The following is a 25,703-nucleotide window of genomic DNA, read 5'->3' on the forward strand; positions in this document are numbered from 1 at the left end:
AGGGAGATGCATATAGAAATAAATACACTCAAGAAATATGTTTTCCACTGTTTTTCATATAGTTTAAACTATCTATACTTATATATCTGAAATTCTGCTGGAACTGGGCAATGTAAACAACATAAACAACTAACACAGAACGTTATTTTTTATTCCAAGCCCTGTGCTACTCGTCAAACAATAATTTGGCCCAATAATTTGTACTGTATATGTGTTTTATGCTTTTAACTGAATATTGTTTTTTAAATGTTGTAAACCGCAATGAGTCGCCGATTTAGGCTGAGATATTAGCGGTATACAAGTGCATTAATAAATAAAATAAATAAATAAACACTTGGTTCTATAGCACAGAGCACAGAGCTACGGCTGGGTTTGTGGGTGTATCTACATAGAATTAAAGTAGTTTGACATTACTTTAATTGACATGACTCAATGCTATAGAATCTTGGGAGTTGTGGTTTTACAAGGTCTTTTGCCTTCTTTGCCAAAGAGTGCTGGTGCCTCAACAACTGCAAATCCCAGAGTTCCATAGCATTGAGCCACAGCAGTTAAAGGGGTGCCAAGCAACATTTGATTTGATTGTGTTGTCTATATGTGACATTCAGATGTTATTCAGATGTTATTAAGCTTGATTTTGCATCAGTCCTTGCTAATCCTTAGCTAATGATTTGGAATGATGCAAAATTACCGACAACACCCGAACAACATGTATCCTCCATCCCTGTGCTTCGAGGTATTATGATAGAAGTGGCTCAGCCAATGTGGCAAAAGTCATATTGGCTGAGGAGACATTTCCTCAAGCAAAGAAATTATAGCATCTTCATCATCCCCCCCACCCCCCCCCCCCCCCCCCAGGCTTTGTGGCTTCAGAATGAAGCCTTAGATGCTAGTTTCCTATCTCTTCTAATTGCAGTCGTGCTTTGGTTTCTCAAAATAACAGTTGTCACATAGCTGCCATATAGCTGTTTGCCTGCCACAGAGATGTCTGCCAATAGGCTGGGGAGCTCAGGTGGGTAGAGGAAGTTTGGGGAAAGGTCCAAAACATTTCAGCTCAGAACGCTGGTATATACTCCAACCTCATTTATAATGTAAACATCTCCTCTCCGGATAGATCAAACTGCATGGCGGCAAGAATAAAGTGCCATATCAAGTTAGACAAAAACCATTTTCAGCAAACTAAAGAAGACAAGCGTATCGTGGCAGCCCGCACTTAAATTCTGAAAAACTCTTCACAGAACAAACAAAATGCAGGGCACAGGTGATGAAACTATATAAAGATGATGAGAGACAGAGGCATAAAGAGAACCTCAAAGCTTCACCAAAAGCCATAGAAGACGTCTAGACACACTTATACATTATTAACATGTGTAAGTCAAGGGATTCAATAATAAAAAGAATCTGAGAGGTAGCCTACAGCAATCAACAATCCAGATATTTTGAGCTAAATGTGTTTAGAGTACAAGAACAAATTTTATATAATGGGAAGGAAAAATAGTACAAAGCAGTGCAAATATTTCAGGGTAGTTGTTTGTGTGCAGAAGGCAATAAAATGTACACTAGAAAGGTTACTGAAATTGTTCTTTTTTTCTTTTGTTGTTGCTGTATGCCTTCAAGTTGCTTTCTGACTTATGGCAACCCTGAAGTTAACCCATCACTGGGTTTTCCGGTGCTGAAAATGTGTGCCTTTCACAGAGTCCCCAATAGGTTTTCATTGAACTACTCAAAATAATAAACACAATATAAATAAAATGTACACTGCATGTATGGTCTGCAACTAATATAATATAATAGAAGCTTAATAAATTGAAACATGTGCCAAGTCTTGCATTTCCACAAAAGGTGGAATTTGACAGCAACTCCAATCTCAGCTTGTTCTGATCCCAGAAACCATTTCTGATCAGTCTTATGTAAAATGAATTTGCGGTTAATTGGAGATTTCCTCAGTTAATTTAGAAACAGATGGCCTGAAGATAGAGGCACAAGTTACAGGCATATCTCAGCTTATTCAACTGAAATACAGAGGCCAGGATGGCCCTGTCCCTGTTTGCCTTTTGTCAGCAAGTAAAAAACATTTCTCTGCCATCAAGTGTTTATACACCGATGACAGTTGGGATTTTAAAGGTGGTGTGCTTGGCATTTTAAGGTGGAGATAAAGTTTTAATAATTTAAGGTAATGGTTATAATATGATACACTATTTAATTGTGTTTTATGTTTATATTTGTATATATTTGCAGAGTTTACATGCATCATTTTCGCAATGGGTTCAACTCTTGTGCCGACAGTACTGCTGACCAATAGGTCAGCGGTTTGAATCCGGGGAGAGCAAGTTGACCTCCCTCTGTCAGCTCCAGTTCCCCATATGGGGACATGAGAGAAGCCTCCCACAAGGATGGTAAAACATCAAACATCCAGGCATCCCCTGGGCAACGTCCTTGTAGACGACCTTTTCTTTCACATCAGATGCGGCTTATAGTTTCTCAAGTTGCTCCTGACATGAAAAAAAATTGTTGGACACCTGGAGTTCCTATATCAGGAGAAAGGCAATATAAAAATGAGGTAAATAGCAAATAAATGAAAAAATAAATGAATAAATGTATGGATCTGAGCTGGGCCAGGTTTGTGCATCATATTTTATTATGGTAAAGTATCAATTTTGCTAACTATAATTCTAATAACTAGCAATTTTATAAACTGGCAAATAGAGGGAGAAAATGTGGAGACAGTGATAGACTTCGTATTTCTAGGTGCAAAGATTACTGCAGATGCAGACTGCAGCCAGGAAATCAGGAGTGCAATGACCATTTCTCGATAAAATAGTGAAGAGTAGAGGCAATCACACTGGCAACAAAGATCCACATAGTTAAAGCAATGGTATTCCTCATAGCAACCTATGGATGTGAGAGCTGGATCCTAAAAAGGGCTGAGCAAAGGAAGATAGACACTTTTGAACTGTGGTGCTGGACTCCAAGGCACAGACCCTCAGAGCTGGACTCTCAGATCAAGAAATCTTAAGTTGCTTGGGGCCCTACTGATGGCTACAGGATATGTTAGTACAGAATCTCTCCTGGATCTTTTCGCCATCTCCTTGACCAGACCAGGGGAGAAAATGTGGGTTGTTCTATTCCTGCTTTGGGTCTTCAAGAATAAATCCATTACCAACACCTGGCAGGCTGCACAATTCCCACTCCAGAATAGTTATTTTAGAAGGAACAGCTGTGTACCTTTCACCAACGTAGGCAAACATTGAAACTCATAGGAGTATTTCTTTCAAAAACATGCATTAACATTTTTTCATCCAAATACTATGCAGAACTGCAAAGTTGACAATACTAAACACCGCAAGGGAAATGACAAAGAAATCTGCTTATTATTCTGGCAGATCCATACAATTATATTTGAAGGACACAGCACACAATATCTTCCTATCTCAGTTCAGATGCAACAATAAACCCAGGTTCATTGTGATGAGATCCACTTTTTGCTATTGAAGAAAACAAACCGAGGCACACTGTACACCTGATCTTTTTCCCCTTTCATCTTTCTTTCATGTGTGAGGGAGGAAGATAAGAAGCTTCTCATTCATGAGTAAAAAAATGTAGAAAATCAGGAGAGAGCACATAAAGTTAAGAATCACCACAGCTCATTTGTGCAGCTTGTGCCAAGGCAACAAAAGGCATAAGTTCGGGAATATAAAGAAAACAAATAAAACATGTACAGCTTAACTGCTGCAATAAAGAGAGTTTTAACAGAAGTTTTATTCCAATGAAAATATAAAATAATAATAGCTATAGGATAGACATTTTAAATAGATGTTTGTCACATCAGCATAATGCTGGGAGTGTTGAATGAAATACCGTATATACTTGAGTATAAGCCGACCTGAATATGAGCCGAGGCACCTAATTTTACTATTAAAAAAACTTGGAAAATATATTGACTCGAGTATAAGCTGAGGGTGAGAAATGCAGGAGGTACTGGTAAATTTTAAAATAAAAATAGATACCAATAAAATTACATTAAGTGAGGCATCAGTAGGTTAAATGTTTTTGAATTTTACTGTATTTCAAAGAAAAATAGTAAACTAGCTCTGTAAGTTGAAAAACAGGATCAACAAAACAATATGGTATCATCAATATAATAATAATAATAATAATAATAATAATAATAATAATAATAATAGAACTTCATTTGTATCCCACCCTATCTCCCCATGGGGAGTCAGGCCGGCTTCCAACATAGTAACAGGCAAACATTCAATGCCTATATAAACAATGCAGAGCTAGATATAGATCTATAATTATATATACTAATTTCATATATGCATTTTCCCCTGAAACGTTTGCAAATCCTCTCTCTATATATTTGCAAGCTCTATGTATCTTTATTCATATCTATCCATCTAGACATCTCTCTATATAGAGATGATTACATCTATATAGGATTTGCAAAGACTTGCAAACATGTGAGGGGAAATGTATTTATATTATTATTTTTTATATATACACATATAAATACAGAGAGAGAGAGAGAGATAGGTACCTCTATATATTTATCAATATCTGTATCTATATAGTATTTGCAGAGACTTGCAAATATGTGACAGGAATGTTTATATAAAAATAATGCATACATATAGATCCAGATTTACAGGTACATGGAAATCTCTAAATTTGCAAAGACCTGCAAACATATGAGGGGAAAACTTCCAAGGGAACAAAAATGCACATATAAAGTTAATACATTCAGATACACACGCACAAAAGCCAGGAAATTGGGTGGGTTTGAAAGAGAACCATACAAACAAGGGGGACATGAAATATATCTCATTAACCTCCATCCCTTCCTTTTGACTGGAAAGGAAAACACACTGTCAAGGGAGGTGAAGAGGAGAGAGAAATATATCATATACTGCGAATAATGGCCTCCAGGCTCTGCTGCCTGGCTTGACCCCATTATAAGCCTAGGGAAGCTCTTTCAGCTCAAAAATGGTCTGAAAAACTTGGCTTATCTTCGAGTATATGGTACTATCTACAGAAACGAAGGCATGGTACTGTTCTGGGCAGACTCCAAAAGGGGCTTAGACAGAGAAGGATAGTCCATTTTACTGGGGGAGGGAGAGTTGAAGGAGAAAAACAACTTTCCCCGTATTCGCTAGCTATTCCACCTCCTTTCCCATGTCATAAATGACTGTTGTTTTGACAACGGCAATATGTGTGGTGGGGCATAACACAGGAAAACGGGAATATGGTTTTACTCTTTCAACCCCCCCCCCCCCACCACCACCACCACCACCTAAAATGGACTGTCCTTCCATGTCTAGCCCTCCCTTTGACCTCCACTCAGATAATATGTAGAAAAGAGACAGAGAAAGCTGGTCCTATGCTAGCATGGAGAAATAGTTGGAAGCCAAATGTGTAAAAAGCTGTTATTTTATGTTGATGCACATGCCTACCAACTTCTTACAGAAACTGAGAAGCTCCAGAGATCAACTGAATTCATTATTTTGTTCTAGACTCAGCAGATGTGAAAGACCCAATTCTCTGGAACTGCAGATTGAATTCACAGAAAATCACAAGCAAAATCTGATCATTCAAATCAAATGATAGTTTTGCTTTAACAAGCAAAACAAAAACCCCCAAGGATGAGGATTAAATTACAAATAATGTGCAAGAGGAAGAGAACGGATTCCTCCTGGCTCATTCCTGCAGTGTCAAATCATGCATCATGCTTAGCTATTACATCTAGATCAGCCTCCATAATCTTAATTTACTAATATCTATCAAGGAAAACCCTTTCCTTTTCCAAAACAAATTTTCCAGTCTTTGGTCAGAGACAAAACAATCTGTTCGAGTCAAGGAACAACTTATTTCCATTAAATTGTCCTCCCTCAATCATTTGTCTACAAGTGTTTAAATGCTCAATTTTTTAATCATTTGCATGTCAAGTATGACCCACAACAGATTTGCCAGCAGACATTGCTTTATTAAGAAAAGGTTGTCATTTTGACGACCCACATTACTTTCTCATCAAGTGCCGCGTGCACAAAAGTGTTACTTGCAAAGTACATAATACCACAAAATGCATTATAGACTGGGGCACATTTGTGTTTTTTTTAAGTGCTTTTCTTAAAAATATGTCGATGACCTTTAAAGGGTCTAGAGCAGGTCTGCACAACTTGGGCGTAGTGAGGGGGCAAAATTAAATAGGCTAAGTCTCTTGGGGCAGGGAAATAGATTTTTAGCATCTCACTTTTCAGGTAAGGTGTAATTAATGACTAATTAGGATTGTTGTTGTGGTTTGCCTCCAAGTGGTTTAGACTTATGGTAACCCTAAGGCATCCCTATCACTGAGTTTTGTGTCAAGTTTTATTCAAAGGGGATTTGCTTTTGTCTTCCTCTGAGGCTGAGAGAGTGCGACTTGTCTGGTCAACAACTACACAAGCCTGGGGAAGAGGATGACCAGTCACTTCTGTAGTCTGCATGGAAGCCCTTTGCAGGCTGCATCCAGCTCACAGGCCATATGTTATGGAGACCTGGTCTAAAGTTTTAAAACGAAGTAACAAAAGCAATTTCTAAATGGTTTCAGGTATTGTAACTTAAGGCAGTGAACCGAGAAAGGGTTATGCTCCTCCAGTCACACCAAGTACACGCAGTTCCCAGGTAGCTTCTGTAGGTTCTTTCTTTTGTTGAATTTTCATAGGTACTTTTTGAAAAACTTTTAGATAGCATGGACTAGGGTCAACACTCTTGCAACATTTGTCTGTGCACCCTGTGCATCCCTGCATAAATATCTTGTGTCATCAAGTTTCCAGTCCTCAGTAAGTAGCTAGGTCAGACACAAGGCTAAGCTGAGGGATTCCTTCCCCCACATTCCTATGCATGTTTTCCCTAAAGGGCTTTGTCTTTGCTCTTCCTTCTAACCACTGTCTCATCCCCCTTTGATGACGTAGTAATGGAATTCTGTGAGGGAACTTCCTCTTGAGTTTAAATTGTCATGGGTTGACCATGTGGTCTCCACCATTTTCGGTGTTCTGCTTTTCTTTCTTCCTATAAGGATGCACACTTTGCCTCTCTCTAGGCAAAATGTAGCTGAATTGAGTTTTTATCTCTTACCTCCTTTAGAAGATGAGATTTAGTAAGCTAGTTAGATCCAAGACCTTTTCTATCAAGAATGTATTTCTTTTACTAAAATAAGTATTTTTGAACCTAAAGTTCTGACTGCAATCCTACACCATCCTAAGGAATAGAAGCCTATCCCAGCTCACCGCACGAAGGTTTCTGCTAGTTATGAGGTTTACTACTGGTACTCTGGTATATTTTTGGTGGCATCACCCCAACTGAGAGTTATTTTTGAGCCTAACAGCTCAGATTACCCAACAAGACAATTTCAACTCTCTGTCCCTGCAATAATTGGATTTTGAACATTTGGGGCTTGCCGTGGAAACAAGGACTGGTAATAAAGCTTCAGCGGAGACACCTTTTCCCACAATAACTTTGACAGGAGGGAAACTCATTATAGGAGTAGATTTCCTCTCCCTTCCCATTGTCTCACCCATTTGTAAATAGAAATCACATATAAGTTTGTAACTTGGGGACCGCCTGTACTGCCATTTCATTATACTCAAGGTTTTCCAATCCTTCCTCTAAAGAACAAATTATTGATTCCTTAGATCCAAACTTCAAATGTGAGTCCCCATATCTTTCCTATTGCCTCCAATTATGTCTCCATGAAATCTTGATCCCCATCTTCATCTATTGGTGGCCCCATTTTTTTAGCAAATCTCTACACTTGAAAATGAATGGAGAATGATGACTACCATTTTTTTTCAACATAAACTTTTGAAAAAATATTATACCACAATTTTGACACATAGCAACTTCAGCACACCTTAAATCCTTTAGTTATAATGCATAAAATATTCTTCAGTTTGGCAGGTGTGTTGACAGAAGGCCATGACATCTGTAAGATCCCTGTATTGAAAATCAAAGTTTGCAATCACAGTTGGAGTCACTGTTAGTGAAAGCAGTCATTCACTGTCCAGGATAATAGGCAAGTCTAACATCTCTTTTTTGCCATATGAATAAAATATAAGGGCTGTTTACATTAGAGAAAGAATATAAGGGATTTACTAAATAGCATTGTATGGGGATTGATAAATGATTCCAGTGGTAGGATGAGGAGGAGATTTTGCCATTATAACTTTGATTTACTAAGTCAAATGGGAGAACTTTAAATATTATCCTCAATGCAAGGACCAATTAATGTGTATCCCTTTGAGAGTTTAAAGTGGTGTCAAACTGTATTCATTCTACAATATAGAGACAGCCAATTCCACAATCCCCTTCTCAGATAGAAAAAACACAGAATGCTATAAGCAAACAAGCATCATTCATTTACAGAAGCACAATTTATCAATCTTCCTTGTTTTATTTCAGTATAAAAGCAGATGCTCTTTGTGGAGACTATAAAGATTACTGCAGTTCCCTTTCTTTGGCACAGAGTAATTCAACAATATCCATTCTGAAGGGGAAAATTCATATTCTCTAAGAAAATGGCTTGCACTATACATCTGCTATCAGCCATAAACACCAATATGGGGAAGGACAGCCTTATTAAGAAAGAATTAGACATGTGAGCAATATTTCCATCAGAATGCAAAATATTCCTCTATGTAGTAGAGCTTCAAAACTATTATCCTGTCTTTCTCATCCATTATCTTAAGAGAACTGAAAGCTCTGGTTAACAGTATTTAGCAGTACTATTTGAGCAATAGGCAAAACCCCCAAAACCACAAGTAAGCTCATTTAGAAACAAATCTGTTGCAAACCAAACAGAAACACATTAAAGAATATTAATTTCATCACTGTTTTTGCAAACGCTTTAAAGATCAACACACACACACACACACACACTGCTTTTCTGTTTAGTTCTTCAATGCTTCAAGAACATTGCAATAGGATGAGAATTCAGAAAGCAATATGAAATACTGCATGCATCATGGCAACATAGTTTTAACTTAGACAGGAAATAAATACGAATATTTTTGGATGATCATAAACATGACAGAGACACGGACGGACCCATGGGACCCAACTGTTAGCAATGCTGCAACCCATTTATTTCACTTTCAGTGATTTATACAAGCAATTTATGCATCTCATTCTGCACCTATGGGAAGAAATATAGCTCATCTTTTCATATTTTTAAGAGATACTATCACCACACTCATTACTAAATGCTACTAAACTGCATATGACAAGTTGCTACTTAATAATGATTTTAAAAATAAACAGAATTACCTGTGTGTTGGATGATAAATTACTGCGGTGATTCCATGTATATAATGGCTGCTGAAGCTGAAACTGTGGCTCTCTTGAAAGCTCTGATTTGTTCCAACACTAGACAAACACAAGAAAGAATGCAGAACTTATTGTACCAAAGCAGGATTTCCAATGAAATATTTTTAAGGACACTATATTACAGTATATTTACCTCACAAGGTAGCTTTTTAGTTCACCACGATAGTTGATGACTAACAGTTCAGCTGACCATTGAGCGCTTGCTTTGTATTCCAAAAAGATCAGTCCTGCAATAGCATAGGTCAAATCTCCTGGAAAGGTAGTACCCTATACAAAAATTAAAAATCAAGACCAACCTTAAAAGGGGATAGAAATTCCTCCAAACATGTTTTTGAACAGGTTAACAAATATCAAACATTACAATCTGGACAATAAGATGTATCAACAAGGACTTGAAAACAGACATACAGTAGAGTCTCGCTTATCCAACATAAATGGGCCGGCAGAACGTTGGATAAGCGAAAGTGTTGTATAATAAGGAGGGATTAAGGAAAAGCCTGTTAAACGTCAAATTATGGTATGATTTTACAAATTAAGAACCAAAACATCATGTTTTACAACAAATCAACAGAAAAAGGAGTTCAATACACGGTAACGTAATTACGTAAATGCAGTAATTATTATATTTACGAATTTAGCACCCAAACATCACAATGTATTGAAAGAGCAGTGGATCCAGGCAGGAGGCAGACTGCATTGGTCAGTACAGAATGTTGGATGAGCAAAGGTTGGATAAGCGAGACTTTACTGTATGTTAATCCATAGATGTCAGTCTCCCTAGTGGAAGGCTTCCCAAATTGTTTGGAGGCGCCATTCTCAACCTCCTAAACATGATGTACCTGCTGACATACCTGATAAAGTCTAGGATGGTAAGAAAGTTCCCACTTCTCTTGAACTAACATACAAACTTTCAATAGACCCTAATGAAGATACTGAGTGTCTGGTTTTTGAGCTGACATTAAATTCCCAGCCCAGATCATAAAGGCAGAAGAGACTATGGAAGAGGTGGAACAGATGCAAAAAGGTAAAACAGTGGTTTGTGGCCCTCCTTAGAACTGTATCAATTTGTTTCTAATCTGGCTCCTTTAAGAGAGGCATCCGTCTCCTTGGAGGCGATGCCCCTCCCAAAAAGGCAATGGCAGGAGTGTCCATCTGGGACACCTTCAACATTTCCATTGCCACAGGTTCTACAGAATAAAAGTTCTGAGTGGCATTTACTCCTTTTCTACACATCACAGGAGAATCCCATTCCACCTTAACTAATTCAAAGAAACCATATTAAAAGATTATAAGTTTTGAAGATGATTTAAACTGAGGGAACTGTTCAGATATAGAGAAGTAGTGTCATCTGGTTCAATACTAGAAACCCTGATAGCTGTTTGAGGTGAAGGTTCTCCTCCTTCCATAGGGACCTGAAGATCTGGCTGTTTAAACAAGCTTTTGAAAATACCTAGTCCCTTGTTAATCTGCACAATTGTTGTGCAGCCTTGCACTTTATCCCATGCCCTCATCCTACAGTTACAGCACTGCATTTCTCCCACTCCCAGTTCGATCACTTGCCCCATTGGTAATGAGCACTGTTATTATTAGAGTGTTAGTTGTTGTTTCATGCTTATATGTTTAATTTAATTGTATTTTTCAGTTGTTTTCATTTTATGTTCTGTTTTAGGCACCATGTGCCATGTGTAAACTGCTCCAAGTCCCTTTGGAGAGATCATGGTGGGATACAAGGTTGTTGTTATTGTGGTTATTATTATATTATTATTATATAGACCTAGTCAAGAAAAGAATAAAGTCCTCACATTTGAAGACACTTCTACTAGAAAGTTTCTCTGTTCTATATCCATCATCATGTCCCTCATAATGGGACTACTCAGGAGCCAATGTAGAAGGAAATGATTAGGAACATGTTCCTACAAACTCTCTAAAAGAGGAAAGGAGTCTGACAGGCCTCTTGAAGGTAATAGTCTGAGAAACCAGTCTAGGATGCTTGATACACAGCTTGGGAAGGTGGGCTGAGGAGCAGGTGAAGACAAAACTATAATTTTTAGATAAAGCAGCTATGGCTCACTGAATATCTTTGAATTCTATCACTGTACAGGTATTTGTTCAATGATGTAATAATGATATGACTTCGAACAAACTAAGAATGTCTTTCCAAAACCTACAGAGGTCCTTTTAGAAATTGTCCCCTCTGAACTTTAAAAAAGGGACAACTGTGTGATAAACAGTCTATTAGAAAGCCTTCTTAGCGTATTTATGATTCAATAAAATATACTGATTAAGTGACAAGACTTTTGACCAGAGGAAAACAAATCTTTGTTGTAATGCAAACATACTAGTCCAGGTACTCAATTATTATTATTGTGTGTAGCAGCTAGTTTTGAAGAAGAGCAGCAATTTCACGGCAAAGCATTAGTGGCTTTATTGGCATAAGTAGAATTAATATGCTTTGATTAACCATCATGCAGACAATGAATGCAAATGGACCAATAAACTCATTGAATAAGTATTCAATAAAATGAGCAATAAAGTGTTGACAAGGAAAACTCTAAATAAAAGTACCAAATGTTTAAAAATGGCAGACAAGAAGCTTCTATATGCATGAAAATGGAACACATAAAATCTTGATGCAAAAAGTAAGTACCGGAGAAATGACCAAGAGTTCACTGCCGACCAAGTCAAAGACTCTCACAGTTCCTGTGCTTTCGCTGTAGGCAAGCAAAGTGCAGTCGTGGCTCCATGCTACACGTCTCCACTGTGGGTTGGGATCCTTTGGGACTAAAGGGGTAGGAAGGAGAATTGTCTTTAATAAAGCCAGAGATAAAGTTGTATATGGCTGGTAAGTTACATAACAGGCATCCAACTCTCCTCTTCCAAAGGGTTTTTTTTAAGAATTCACAATGATGCTATTTATTCCTATAATGTCCCACTTTTCTCCCAGAGCAGGTATATTATTAAAAAGCAAAATTAAAACCAGGAAATAAGTCTCCTATTAAAACTAAACCCTGAGCTAAAACTATTTTTTTAACTTAACAAAAAGTTGACGGGAGAACACCAGAGATAACATTAGAGGTTTGTATTGTAACAGATCAGATCAGAACTCAAACTAAGCCAACCACTTATTTAAACATTAAATATTAGGATGCTAACTGCCAATAAAAGAAAATATTCAGAGCAAAAGAAAGAAACCAAGAATTAGATTTCTACTGATAGAAAGAACTATTCATCTGACTGAGTTTAATATAGATGCTGGGAAAATCTACCAATGGAGGTGTTCCACATATGCTCAACATGCTCATTTCTGGTAGATAATGAAGTATCAGTCTAAACACAATAATAACGAATGAGTTAATTGTTGTATTACCCATAGGCCATGACATCCAATAATACACGACTTTTAAAAGTACAGCATGCACTTTCCAATATAAACATTAAAACTTATTCTATAAACTAGTTCTTTCAAATTACAGTAACAGTGACAATCCCTGTAGGCAAGATAATAACAAAATCTGATTTGTATTATCCCAAAATGTTTCCATTTCCATTCTAGCCTCCGCTGTGGACTTTACAAATTTAGCTCGTATTTTTTGGGTTGCAACTGCAAATGTGGCAACCTTTAATGTTATATTTTTGGAATAATCTACTAACAGGTCACAGATAACTGCTGACTGTTGCCATGCTGCCCTTACTTCCAGAAGGGCTCCCAGAAGATTGTTTCTGGGGTCATTATACAAAGGGCGATTTAACAGATAGTGTATTACATCTTTTCTTTCCCCTGACCCACAAATACAAAGTCTTTGGGTCTGGTAACTGTCAAAGATAATAATAATGAATCATGAACATATTGCGGCTTTTTGGTCTAACATTATTAATAACGAGGGAATCAAAAGTCACATACCTTGACATTTTCCAATGACAGACCCAAACTCATCCTTTGCAGACCTGAAACAGTTGATTTGACTATGTTATATATATTTCAATCAACAATTTTTTTATCATTAAGTATAGTGCTGTTGCTTATTCTCTGTTTAAAGCATCAGTGCCCTAGTCCCCAGATTTGATTATTTTTATGTATTTATTTATTTCATGCATTTCTACCCCGCCCTTCTCCCCCTGAAGGGGGACTCAGGGCGTTTTCATACAAGCGTCATATGATGCTATCAGCATATAAACAATCAAAAATTACATTTAAAACAGGAAAAATCATTAAAAAGCATTATACAAATTTATTAAACAATAAATTAAACATGCCAATTAAAACCAATTTTACTGCAATTCTCTGCCCACACAAAATGAGAATAGGATAGATATGTTCCAGACTGCTGTGTTATTTACCTTACCTTATCTCTATGCATTGGTCTTGAACAGCTGCTAAGAGTTTTCCATTGCTGAAGAAAAAAAAAAGGATGGGATAAATATTTCAAGAAAAAAAGATATCAGAAATAATATTACAGACTGAGATCCCTTAAGTGAAATGCTTGGAAACACAAGTAGTATAAATGTTAGAACCCCCCCCCCCCCCCCAAACACACACACACACACACAGAGAGAGAGAGAGAGAGAGAGAGATTTTGAAATATCTGTATTTGCACATATGAACATAATGAGATATCTTGGAAATGAGAGCCATATCTGCACATGAAAATCCCCTTCCACTCCCAGCATACTATAGAGTTGTGCTGGAGAACCTAGAGATTTCTAAAATTCTCTAGGAATGTATTTGATAGATCCTCAAATACAACTTTGTTGTATCTTCTGGATGTTTGCCATAGAACTACTTGGAGGATCTAGCAAATTTCTAGGGTAAATGAAAATTGCTGATGCAGAGATCCATCAGAACCACAACTACATTTAGATTTTGATTAAGGGGAAACAGAAATTCTACATTTTTGCATATATATATATATATATATATATATATATATATATATATATATATATATGAGACCTGCATCAATGACCTGCATCAAAAAATATGTTTAATAATTCTTACAAATGTAAGAATAGGAACGTATACATTTATTAATAGTAAATTATTCTCTCTTCTTGGAAGTTACTAAGAACAAATTCCCAGAACCATTCCCAGGAGCTGAGGACTGAGACCCTGCAAACACTCTTCGTCTTCCTTTTTATCTACCATTCATGTTCAGCTGGGGAAGTAGCAGTTGATCAATCTCTAGAAGGACATAGGTTTCCCCTTGCCTAAGTGATGGGAAGCAAGCCTTGTGTTCAAAAAGAAAAATCAAGAGGCCTCTTACCTTGAAAGCACTAAATGCCAGTTGATCTGCTTATTGACCAGGCGGATGAGTCCAATAGGGAGGGAAGATTTTGCAGGACTAAAAGCACAAATAGATTTATGTTGGAGTGTAAAAGAGCTCAAGAAGCAGAATTGTGGAACAGGTACACAAGATTATGTTAGAAAAGACCTAATGAAGACCAGGTTATAGATTCATATGGTGTGGGGGTGGGGAGGTGGGAGGTGGATTTACAACTCTTTCACAAATGTGGCCGCATAACATTTGACATGGAACAATATTCCCCAAATATGGAATAGATGTCATTGGTTAGTCTGAAGACAGCATTATTTTGCATGTTAAATCAAATTAAATTCTTCCACAGACACAATGTTATTCATCAGCATAATAGGAAATGAAGCAATTCTCTTTCTCCCCTTGGCACACTCAAAATCTGATATGATAAAGGAGAAAGTCTCACCATATGAGCAGGTATCTGCTTGCACACTACATAATTTCACCTCATGTTTTATCCTACCATTCTTTAATTTTTCAAGAGTTAATATTCTTTCTTTTTTTTTTTTTGGAAAATCTAGATAATTGTAGTACCTCTCCCTATGACCCATCTAGGAGCTTAAGATCATCTGGGGAGGCCCTGCTCTCGGTCCCACCTTCTTCGCAGGTGCACTTGGCAGAGACGAAAGACAGGGCCTTCTCAGTGGTGGCCCCTCGACTGTGGAACTCCCTCCCTAGGGATATTAGATCACCCCCTCTCCTCTGACCTTCTGGAGGAAAGTAAAAACCTGGATTTTTGAGCAAGCCTTTGGGAACGCAGTGCAATAGACAAACACGGATCTATGTGGAACTGAATTATGGAATGGCTCAGATTATATTTTTTTGGACAAAAAGATGAACAGTGAAGGCATTTGTTTTATATTATTTTAATGTTTTTATTGTATTATTTTATAGACTGGTTTTAAGTTATATACTGTATATTGTTACGGCATCAAATAGCTGCCGGTTGTAAGCCGTCTTGAGTCACCTTCAGGATTGAGAAAGGCAGGATAGAAACATCCTAAATAAATAAATAGTAAAGAAATACCTATCGAAAAACACAATTATCTGCCTTTAATCGTTTTTCAGATTAGATCCATACTCCAAAATAGAATCATAGAATTATTGAGTTGGAAGAGACCACAAGTGCCATTCAGTTCAACCCCCTTCTATGCAGGAACACACAATTTATTTAAGTAAGAGACTGTTATATAATGATATTTTAATCTGGCACTAATTCAGTAGGAGAACATGCACAAAGAATCAATTTCTATTTCCAAAGAGTAAAACTTCAGACCAGACATTCCTTCCAGCAACCAACTGCTACTGTGGCCATCAGATGGATAAGACAATAATTTGTGATCATGCTCTTTCATGTGCTCTAGACTAACGTAAGTCAGGCCTATGACAAATTTTTGTTTAATAAAATAACTTACCTGTACCATAAGTAACGAAGTAAAAATAAGGCAGGGCCTATAAAATAAGAAAATATTTAGAGATTTGGAGGGGTAGGACTAAAAGGATATGTCACTTTGCTTGTACATTTTCTCTGGATTTGTTCTTCAGGTAAACATACACACCAGCAAAACATGGAATAGAATCTCATGACTGTTATTTTCAGCTTCCTTAAATTATTGATTGTATAATGGAAAGGAAAAGGGGAGGGGGGGGGGAGAAGAATTAACTCTTATCCAGTTCCAACATTATCCAGCTGTCTGTCAAGAACACGATGGTGAAAGACCATATCAGAAGGAAACACAAATATCAGAGATAATAGAGGGATTCTTCTTCTTTTTACCCATCTTAGAAATAGAAGAAATACTTCTATCTCCACAGGGAGTGAGGCTCGGGGAGGTAGAAGAAAACCCCAGAACCTATGCAGGCTGGATTCAGACTCACTATGATCAAATTATGCAAAGGTCCCTATGTTTGAGGTCTGAGTCTGCAGCTTTTTGGAAAGGTCTCAAAGGGTACATCTATACTGCAGAATTAATGCAGTTTGATACTACATTAACTGCCATGGCTCAATGCTATGGAATCCTGGGAGTTGCCATTTGGGGAGGCAGCAGCACTCTCTGGCAGAGATGGTGAAAGACGTTTTACGACAGTTACCAGGATTCCATAGCAATGAACCACAGAATTAAGGTGCATTAATTCTACACTGCAAAGTAAAGGTAACAATTTCCCCTTGACATTAAATCTAGTTGTGTCCGACTCTGTGGGGTGGTGCTCATCTCTATTTCTAAGCCAAAGTCTAAGTCTAAGTCTAAGTCTAAGTCTGTAGACACCTCCAAGGTCGTGTGGCCAGCATGACTACATGGAGCGCTGTTACCTTCCTGCTGAAGTGTTTCCATATTGATCTACTCATATTTGCATGTTTTCAAACTGCGAGGTTGGCAGAAGCTGGGGCTAACAGTGGGCGCTCACCCCACTCCCTGGATTCAAACCGCCTTTCAGTCAGCAAGTTCAGCAGCTCAGGGTTTAACCCACTTCTTCACTGGGGGCTCCTACACTGTAGATGTAGTCAAAATGTATGTTTGACTATTTCACTCCTGGAATCACACATTTTGTGTCAGAGTTCCAGAAATCATCTTCAGATCCAGACAAAGCAAAAGCCACCATTGTTAAGTGTTGTACATACTCAAACCTCCATATGCTATCCATGCAATGAAATGATGGACCACCAGAAGGCCCAAGACATTACATCTTATCATTATGATTTATTGAGACAGTGGCATGACTGTGCCAAGTGCTTTACAACTAAAAGAACAACAAAACAGTTATCTGCCCATAAGATTACAATCTGCAGTTTTACAATCTTAGACATTTTCAGTACTTTTATTTGTCAAAAAATACCAGTAAATCATTGAATTCATTCATTAAATGGGGTCCAAAGAAAGGATGTCTTTAATTGAAAAAAAATAAATGGTTCTATCTCCTGCACCAGAGGTGTCACAGTATGTCACATTGTTCTGGTGTCATAAATCATTACATGTATCATTACACAAAGTGTTAATGGGTCACAAATGTAAGGTACAAAGTGCAATGTTAACCCATAATAAATATTGCTACTGTGACTTAATATCACCAAACTGCCCATTCTTATATGATACACTTTGAATGTACAGGAAATTGTTAATAGATTTCAGGAACGTCCAACAACAGACAGAAGACTTATATGGATGAAATGGATATAATCTTGTCGGGAAAAACAGAGAAGATAAATTAAGGAGCATGAAGAAGGATGCACTGCCCAATAATTATTATGCAACACGTGTTGTTCTTGGCCCCCAGAACAACAGGTATATGATAACAGATAACAAATTGTATAAACAATTCCAATGAATTCACACCCCATTCATTTCAGCCACGTGAGATCCACTAAGCAATCCATCAGGACAAGCCATGCATATTTACCTGTAATTGCTCTAGTGATGATAAACGATGCTCCGTGCTTTCGGTTGCCTCTTGGCTGCAAATTACAAGAAGGGAGTGAGTTTGCAGCAACTGAATCTGTTATTCCCCAGCTTTCCAAGTCAAAGGAGTTTATGAATTATCCGTCGGGCTAAGCAACTATTTAAAATTCTACTTTGACTGCAGCTCTAAGGGCATTTTCAGAACGGGTTTTGCAGGTGAGCAATTCAGCGTGTGCAACAGTCCCAAGCCAAAGTAGGGCTCCCCTGATGCTTAAAAAAAAATGACACTAGGAATCCAAAAGATGTAATAAGGTAACAAGCGGCAAAATATGACGACTTCCTATTTGCAGAATCCAACACAAAGAACTAGCATGGTGTGATCATTACTGACTGCTACAGTTATGCATAAAAGGTAAATTTAAACAGGATCCTAAGGAACAAAAACTTTAGCATCGGGAAAAGGAAAAATGAAAAGAAAAATAGACTGATCTGGTTTGGGTTCTGTTTATCAGAGCAACTGCAATAGTGCACTATAATGGACTATAATCCTTCTCTGTCTAGCACCTCCTTTTGGCCTACACCTGACAATGGAACAGTACCAACAACAACAACAACAATAACAACAACACATAGGCGGGCAGAAAGAAGTTGCATGAAAAGCATATATTACATTCACAGGGATTTCTGACTCCCTAATGTTCCGTGACACCCTTCCCACAAACATACTTGGGTAACTAGGGATGAATTGTGTGTGTGTGTGTGTGTGCGAGAGAGAGAGAGAGAGAGAGAGAGAGCGCGCTCTGAATCCTGGTAGTAGAAAGAAATTACTGGGCTCACATTTCTTTAATTCCAAGAAGATTTGATGTTTGCCACAGGTTCAGATTACTGGTTTATTTAGTAAAATACAAATACTAACAAGCAAATACCCTTAAGTAGATATTGTAAGCCTGAAGTCTGTTCCTAGAGCTCATCTCAGGTATTTCAATATGTGAATATTTTAATATAGACTTTTATGGTTGCATTTTAACTATCTTTTAATATGGGATTTTATAGATGTATTTTACTATGTTGTGCCCCACCTCAAGCCAAAAGGAGAGATGGGTAATTTATTTACTTCGTATCAAAAGCATTGCATAAATTAGTATAAAACCAATAAAAATAGAAAGAGCGCAGGTGGCTAAATATCTTTTGACCAAAAACGGGCAACAGCAATGGCATTGTCTGTAGCCCCCAACAAGTCTTCCTCTGTACATGAAGCAGGGCATCATGGACAAGCATACAGATGCGCAGTTGTCTGTTCTGCTCCGCAATCACATAAGGTGTGGGCTTCTTTTAGGTCAGTGGTTCCCAAACTTATTCGGCCTACCCCCTGGAAATCATTTTTTCTAAATCTTCTCTTCTTCTTTTTATGCTTTCACCGTCCCCTTACAGTTATTCATCACCCCCAAATGCACCTGTGGCCATTACAGCCCCCCCCCCCCCGGATCACTGCAGCGCCCACTTTGGGAATCACTGTTTTAGGTAGTGCCATTTTGCCAGGTTAGCTTTTGATCTGCCCACTCCACTTCTGAGTCTGTTCAGGGACTTCCAAGTTGCCCATTCTTGGTTTGCCCCTGGAGGAAGACCCTCGGGGGGGGGGGGGGAGGACAACCAGTTGGATTTTCCTGGTTTAGCTGCCCAGAGGGATACCCTTGCTGTTGCTGGGGGGATGCCAAGAGGAGTAGTAGTTCTCATAAAGCTTTTCCTTGATTTGAGTACTGGGAGGAAGTTGGTAGCCATGTAGTGGATGGTTTTCACAATGTTCATCATCGTTATTATCATTGTTACTATCCTGTTTTTCTCCCCATAGGGACCCAAGGTAGCTAATAATAACATGACACAACTTAATAAAATTTAAATATGTGGCAAATAGGGGGAAAACATTACATATTTGTATCAAGGGTACAATGCTAAAATACAGTTAAAATGCAATCAAATACATTTAAAATTACATTTAAAAACGCAACATCCCTCCTCCCAAATGTAGTGGATTGAATATTTCCAACATGAGGAGCCTTCGAACTTATAGATCAAAGTCTAAAAATAAATAAATAAACCACTATACAATTCATCAGATAAACTGCTGATTAAAAAGGAAGATGGGGGGAAAAAACAACTCTAAGTTAGACATTTGAATTCTGTTATGACCTTTTTCTAGCATTGCTGTTAAACTGAACATAGTTTATTGTGTCAGCATGGTTTTAGTATAGCTCTGAAAGTTGTAAAAATGTAAATAGATTATTTTGTTTGCAACTTAATAGTGTCCTTGTACACTAAACTCTCTGAATGAGCTTTGTGCAGAATTCAGTACGTAAGTCTTCACTTCAGATTGCCTTTATATACTTAAGAAAAGCAGAACATATAATGTAATATTCTATTTTCTCTCATGAATATCAAGGCATCAGAATAAAAGCCTTGCTCATGTTTAGGAAAATATTCTGAACTTCAGATTCAACCTCTGGGTAATGCAACCACTGGAGGAGGAGAGAAGAGAAGAATTTTGTTATTTAACTAAATAATTGTGGAGAGCCACAATCATTTCTACGTGAGAAACCTGTCGCCACTCTGCTGAAACAGACCACATCTGGATCAATCTGGGTTCAAGTGAAAAACCTTCAGTGAACTTCTCCTCAATGGCATGATGTTCTCATGAAATCCTAATCACAATGTCCTACATCCACTCAATCAATAGGATATACATAAGTCTTGATTTGCATATATGTGCCTTCATGTTGCCTACAGATTTATGACAATCCAGTGAATTTTATAGTTTTCTTAGACAAGGAATACTCAGAGGCGGTTTTGCTCATTTCTTCAGCACAGCTTTTTGTTGGTGACATAATGTTTAGACATAGATCATTTCGTGACACAGTAATTCAGTTTTACTAGAAAACTGGAGATTAAACCAACCCCTTATAAGAAATATGGGCAGATATATAAATTGCAATAGGGACATGTATGGGGACACAACTATCTACTTCATCATACTAAAGAATAAATATACTTTTAATATCTTCCTCCTGCAAAATTCTGGGGTTTGTAGTTTAGTGAGACTGTTAAAGGCTCCTCCCTAAACTACAAACCCCAACATTCTGTAGGATGCAGCAGTTTAAAATGGATCCATTCTCTAGCGCAGTGGTTCTCAACCTGTGGGTCCCCAGGTGTTTTGGCCTACAACTCCCAGAAATCCCAGCCAGTTTACCAGATGTTAGGATTTCTGGGAGTTGAAGGCCAAAACATCTGGGGACCCACAGGTTGAGAACCACTGCTCTAGTTTGATGAGGTAGCAAATCGTGAAAACGTTTCATTTATATTTTACAAAATATATGATTTGTGAGATTTTTTTCAGGTCAGAAGCGACTCAAGAAACTCCAAGTCACTTCTGGTGTGAGAGAATTGGCTGTCTGCAAGGATGTTGCCCAGGGGACGCCCAGATGATTGCTGTTTTACCATCCTGTGGGAGGCTTCTCTCATGTCCCCGCATGACAAGCTGGAGCTCAACAGATGGGAACTTACCCCGCTCCCCGAATTCAAACCACGAACCAATAGGTCAACCAGTCCTACCAGCACAAGGGTTTAACCCATTGCGCCGCCAGGGGCTCTGATTTGTAAGATAATAACATACATTTCCAAGCTTAGCATTTTTGGCAAATTTTAAATTGTAGGATTAAAAAATATAACAGTAAAATAACTTATCATTTGAATAGAGGTGGATGAGGTTGTTGAGTTGGACAGTTTTTGAATATTTGGTGGAATATTAGATAAAGACGCTCGCATTTCATCATCAAGCATTCAGTGGTATTGCTTATAAGACACAGACTCAGGCCCCTTCCACACAGCTGTATAAAATCCCACATCTGTTTTGAACACACCTGACCAAAATCCATTTTCTGCTTTGAACTGGGATATATGTCAGTGTTGACTCAGATATCCCAGTTCAAAGCAGGTATTGTGGGCTATTTGGCTTTGATATTCTGGGATATAGGACTGTATGGAAGGGCCCTGGGTTATATTGCAGTGTGGACTCAGAGCCCTTCCAGACAGGCTCTATATCCAAGGATCTGATCCCAGGTTTTCTGCTTTAAACTGGAATATATGAGTCCACACTGTCAGATAATCTGGGATAAACAGAAAACCTGGGATCACACCCTGGGATATAGGGCCTGTTTGGAAGGGCCCTCTGATAACCCAGTTCAAAGCAAATATTGTGAATTATTTGCTTTGATATCCTGGATTATATGGCTGAGTGGAAGGGCCCTCAGGACCCTTTCACGCTGCTGTATAAAATCCACATTGAACTGGATTATATGGCAGTGTGGACTCAGGGCCCTTCCAGACAGCCATATAATCAAGAATATCAAGGCAGAAAATCCCACAATATCTGCATTGAATTGGATTATCTGAGTCTGCACTGCCATACTTTCCAGTTCAAAGCAGATAATGTGGGATTTTATTCAACTGTGTGGAAGGGGCCTTGGATAACCCAGTTCAAAGCAGATATTGGACCCTTCCACACAGCTGTATAAACTCCACATTGAAGTGGATTATATGGCAGTGTGGGCTCAGATAACCCAATTCAAAGCAGATAGTGTAGATTATCTGCCTTGATATTCTGAGTTATATGGCTGTGTGGAAGGAGCTTCAGAGGTTTCGAATTACATTTTTGTAAAACACCTACACAATGCAGTTGATATACACTAACACAGTTTGGAAAGATCTGTCCTACAGCATCAATTCTCCAGACCTTATTTCCTCTACTAGGCCCATGGACATTTTCAGTTTGGCTTCTGCTATATCATCCTCCAAAGGAAACAGAAGGGTTCATATGATAGCTGAATAATATTCAAACTACCATAACACTTGAGAATTGTCTTTATGTGGGACATCGTGAAAAACTATACATGGTCTTGCGACTGCAAATGTTAGTTCAGTGTTTATCATCTATTTTTCCTCCTAAGAATATGAATGACATCACTTGCTCACAGAATAGCAAAGTAAGGTATGCAAAGCTTTCTGTTTCAAGTTTTCAAATAACTTTTTCTGAAGTTAACATGCATGATAATTATGTTTAAGGTCAGAAACAATTACTCTGAGACACAAAACCAAAACTGTGATTGAATGAAACAATTCTTGGCCTTTGTGTGCCTGGGTTTCTAGGACAGGGTGGTTTTGCCAATTCCCTCCTCTGAAATATAACTTGTAGTACCTAATATTCATTCATTGGCAGTCTGCCGTCCAACTACTCATTGTAATTGCCCCTGTTTAGGTTCCAAGATCAGACTAGATGTGGCACACTGACTTAATTGTATGTGCATATATATGTGTGGGTGCTGTTGACTTATGGCAACCCCATTAGCTTCATTGGACTTTCTTAGGCAAGGAATTTGTCAGTTCCTTTCTATGGTATTCATCCAAATACTAACCAGGGTGGACCCTGCATAGCTTCCAAGATCCAGTGCCTTCAGCGTATTAAGGCCTCCATAGGACATGCATGTATGTATGTACTTTCAAGCTGCTTGTGGACTTACGCGGATCTAAAGAATATAAAAAAGTTCTCTTAGGCAAGGAACATTCAGAAGTGGTCCAGCATTCAGCAACGGAATCCATGGACTTACGGGTGAATTTAATGATGAATTTTAAACTCCACTCTATGTCTTGTTTTTGTTTTGTGTATTTTGATACATAGTTTATGAAGGTATGGGTAAAAGTATGATATCTGGGACCCTACACTGGTTGCGCAACGTGGGTCTGAATTGATGAGGGGAATACATGCGTGAGACAGCGCAGCAAGTGAGAGACGCAGCTGCATCAGAGTCATGGGAACATTGTTCGCCAGAAAAGGGGAGAGGAAACATTTCTATCCCATTTACTGTCTTCGTAAGCCATTGTTTATCATTTAACAGTAAATAACTCTAACATTACTTCACTCGCCTTAAGCACAATGCTTGGCCGTTTGTTGTCCCCCCACCTTCTAACCCGTGCTGCGCTAGTCTTCCTTTAATTAATTCTGACCTGCATTGCACAAGAAGCATAGCGTAGGGTCCCAGCTATCATACTTTTGCCAAGGTATGTTTTAATATTTGTATTTTACCAAGTGTTTTAAAATGGTTATATGTTTGTTTATGTTGTAGTAAAGCTATAACCCACCTCAAGCCATGAGGAGAGGCGGGCAAGAAATAAAACTATTATTATTATTATTATTATTATTATTATTATTATTATTAGCTGTCCCCTGCCACGTCTGTGTACATGTGTTTTATGTGTGTATATACTTGTGTATATGTGAATACATGTGTTTGCGTGTGTGCGAGAGAGCGTATTTGGGTATATGTGTATATATGTGTGTTTGTGTATATAAGTGGTTTTGCACATGTATTGCAATGTAGGGTTTTTTGTTTTTTTGTTTTTTTGGCTTTTTAAGTCCCTTCCGCTATGTTATACAGTGTTTGTGTGAGTCATGGTCATTCATTGACCTGATAGGTGTATTGTGTCCAAATTTGGAGTCAATTCTTCCAGTGGTTTTTTAGTTAAGTTAATCAAACGAACATTACATTTTTATTTATATAGATTATTATTTGAAACACAACAAGATGAATCCACAGCAGACACTCTGCTTGGCTGTTGAATTGGATCACACGTCGGACACTTCCCAAGTGTCTAGGACTGTGTGATGTATCGACGAATGATGTGTGCAGATCCCAGTAAGGTGGCCTTTTGCAGCTGGCAGATGGCAATTTTATCAGCGGCGATTGTGTTTAAGTGCAGGTCAAGGTCTTTAGGCACTGCACCCAGTGTGCTGATCACCACTGGTATTATTATTATTATTATTATTATTATTGTAGGGTGCACTCACAGTGTACAACTAACACAGATTGAGACCAATTTAATTGCCATCATGGCCTCAGTGCCACGAAATCCTGGGAGTCTTAGTTTGAGTGAGGCACCAACAGTCTTTGGCGGAGATGGATAAAACACTTGTAAAACTACAGCTCCCCAAACTCCACAGCTATTAAAGTGGTGTCAAGCTGCATGAACTGTATAGTGTTGATGCACCCTACGCTGATTCCTGTTATGGCCTTGGAATATAGCATAGGCAGCCTTTAGCTGAGTGCTACTGTTGGATTCCCTTGAAAGGTGCCTCGTCACCTACAGCCCTACACTTTAACTGCCATGGCTCCATGCTATGGGATTCTGGGATTTGTAGTTTGCTGAGGCACCAGCACTCTTTGGCAGAGAAGGCTCAAGACCTTGTTAAACTACAGCCCCCAGGATTCCACAGCATTGAGCCAGGACAGTTAAAGTGGTACCAAACTGTATTAATTCTACAGTGTGGATGCGCCTTCTCTCCCTCCCTCCTGCGACGTGGCTATGTCAGAGGAGGGCTGCTGCTGCTGGGCAGGAAGACCCACCTGCACTTCAGTCTCCGGAGGCCACTCCGTGGTGATCAGCAAGTCGTAAAGGATGTTCTCCTCCTCCCCTTCCCCATCGCTTGCTGCTGCTGCTTCTCCTCCTCCCTCTGCCTCCGCGTCAGCACTACCAGCAGCAGCAGCCATGATCGCAGCCCTACAGACCGCACAACTCACAGCTGCTACGGCGG

At 38.5% G+C, this 25,703-nt stretch overlaps 1 protein-coding gene across 2 annotated transcripts in view; it reads right to left on the reverse strand.

Moving 5' to 3' along the window:
- NBAS (NBAS subunit of NRZ tethering complex) overlaps positions 1–25,703 on the reverse strand; it is a 209,757-nt gene extending 184,054 nt beyond the window's left edge. For both annotated transcript variants that reach the window (XM_067468668.1, XM_067468667.1), the window contains exons 1-9: positions 25,516–25,703; positions 18,069–18,123; positions 16,088–16,124; positions 14,622–14,699; positions 13,704–13,751; positions 13,262–13,305; positions 12,008–12,141; positions 9,494–9,627; positions 9,301–9,399 (exon numbers count right to left, since the gene is read on the reverse strand). In XM_067468668.1, coding sequence (XP_067324769.1) covers positions 9,301–9,399; positions 9,494–9,627; positions 12,008–12,141; positions 13,262–13,305; positions 13,704–13,751; positions 14,622–14,699; positions 16,088–16,124; positions 18,069–18,123; positions 25,516–25,659 — 773 coding nt within the window. In that variant the 5' untranslated portion in view covers positions 25,660–25,703. The remainder of the gene's footprint in view (positions 1–9,300; positions 9,400–9,493; positions 9,628–12,007; positions 12,142–13,261; positions 13,306–13,703; positions 13,752–14,621; positions 14,700–16,087; positions 16,125–18,068; positions 18,124–25,515) is intronic.

The sequence above is a fragment of the Anolis sagrei genome, chromosome 1, assembly GCF_037176765.1.
Source record: "Anolis sagrei isolate rAnoSag1 chromosome 1, rAnoSag1.mat, whole genome shotgun sequence".
Classification (NCBI taxonomy): Eukaryota; Metazoa; Chordata; class Lepidosauria; order Squamata; family Dactyloidae; genus Anolis; species Anolis sagrei.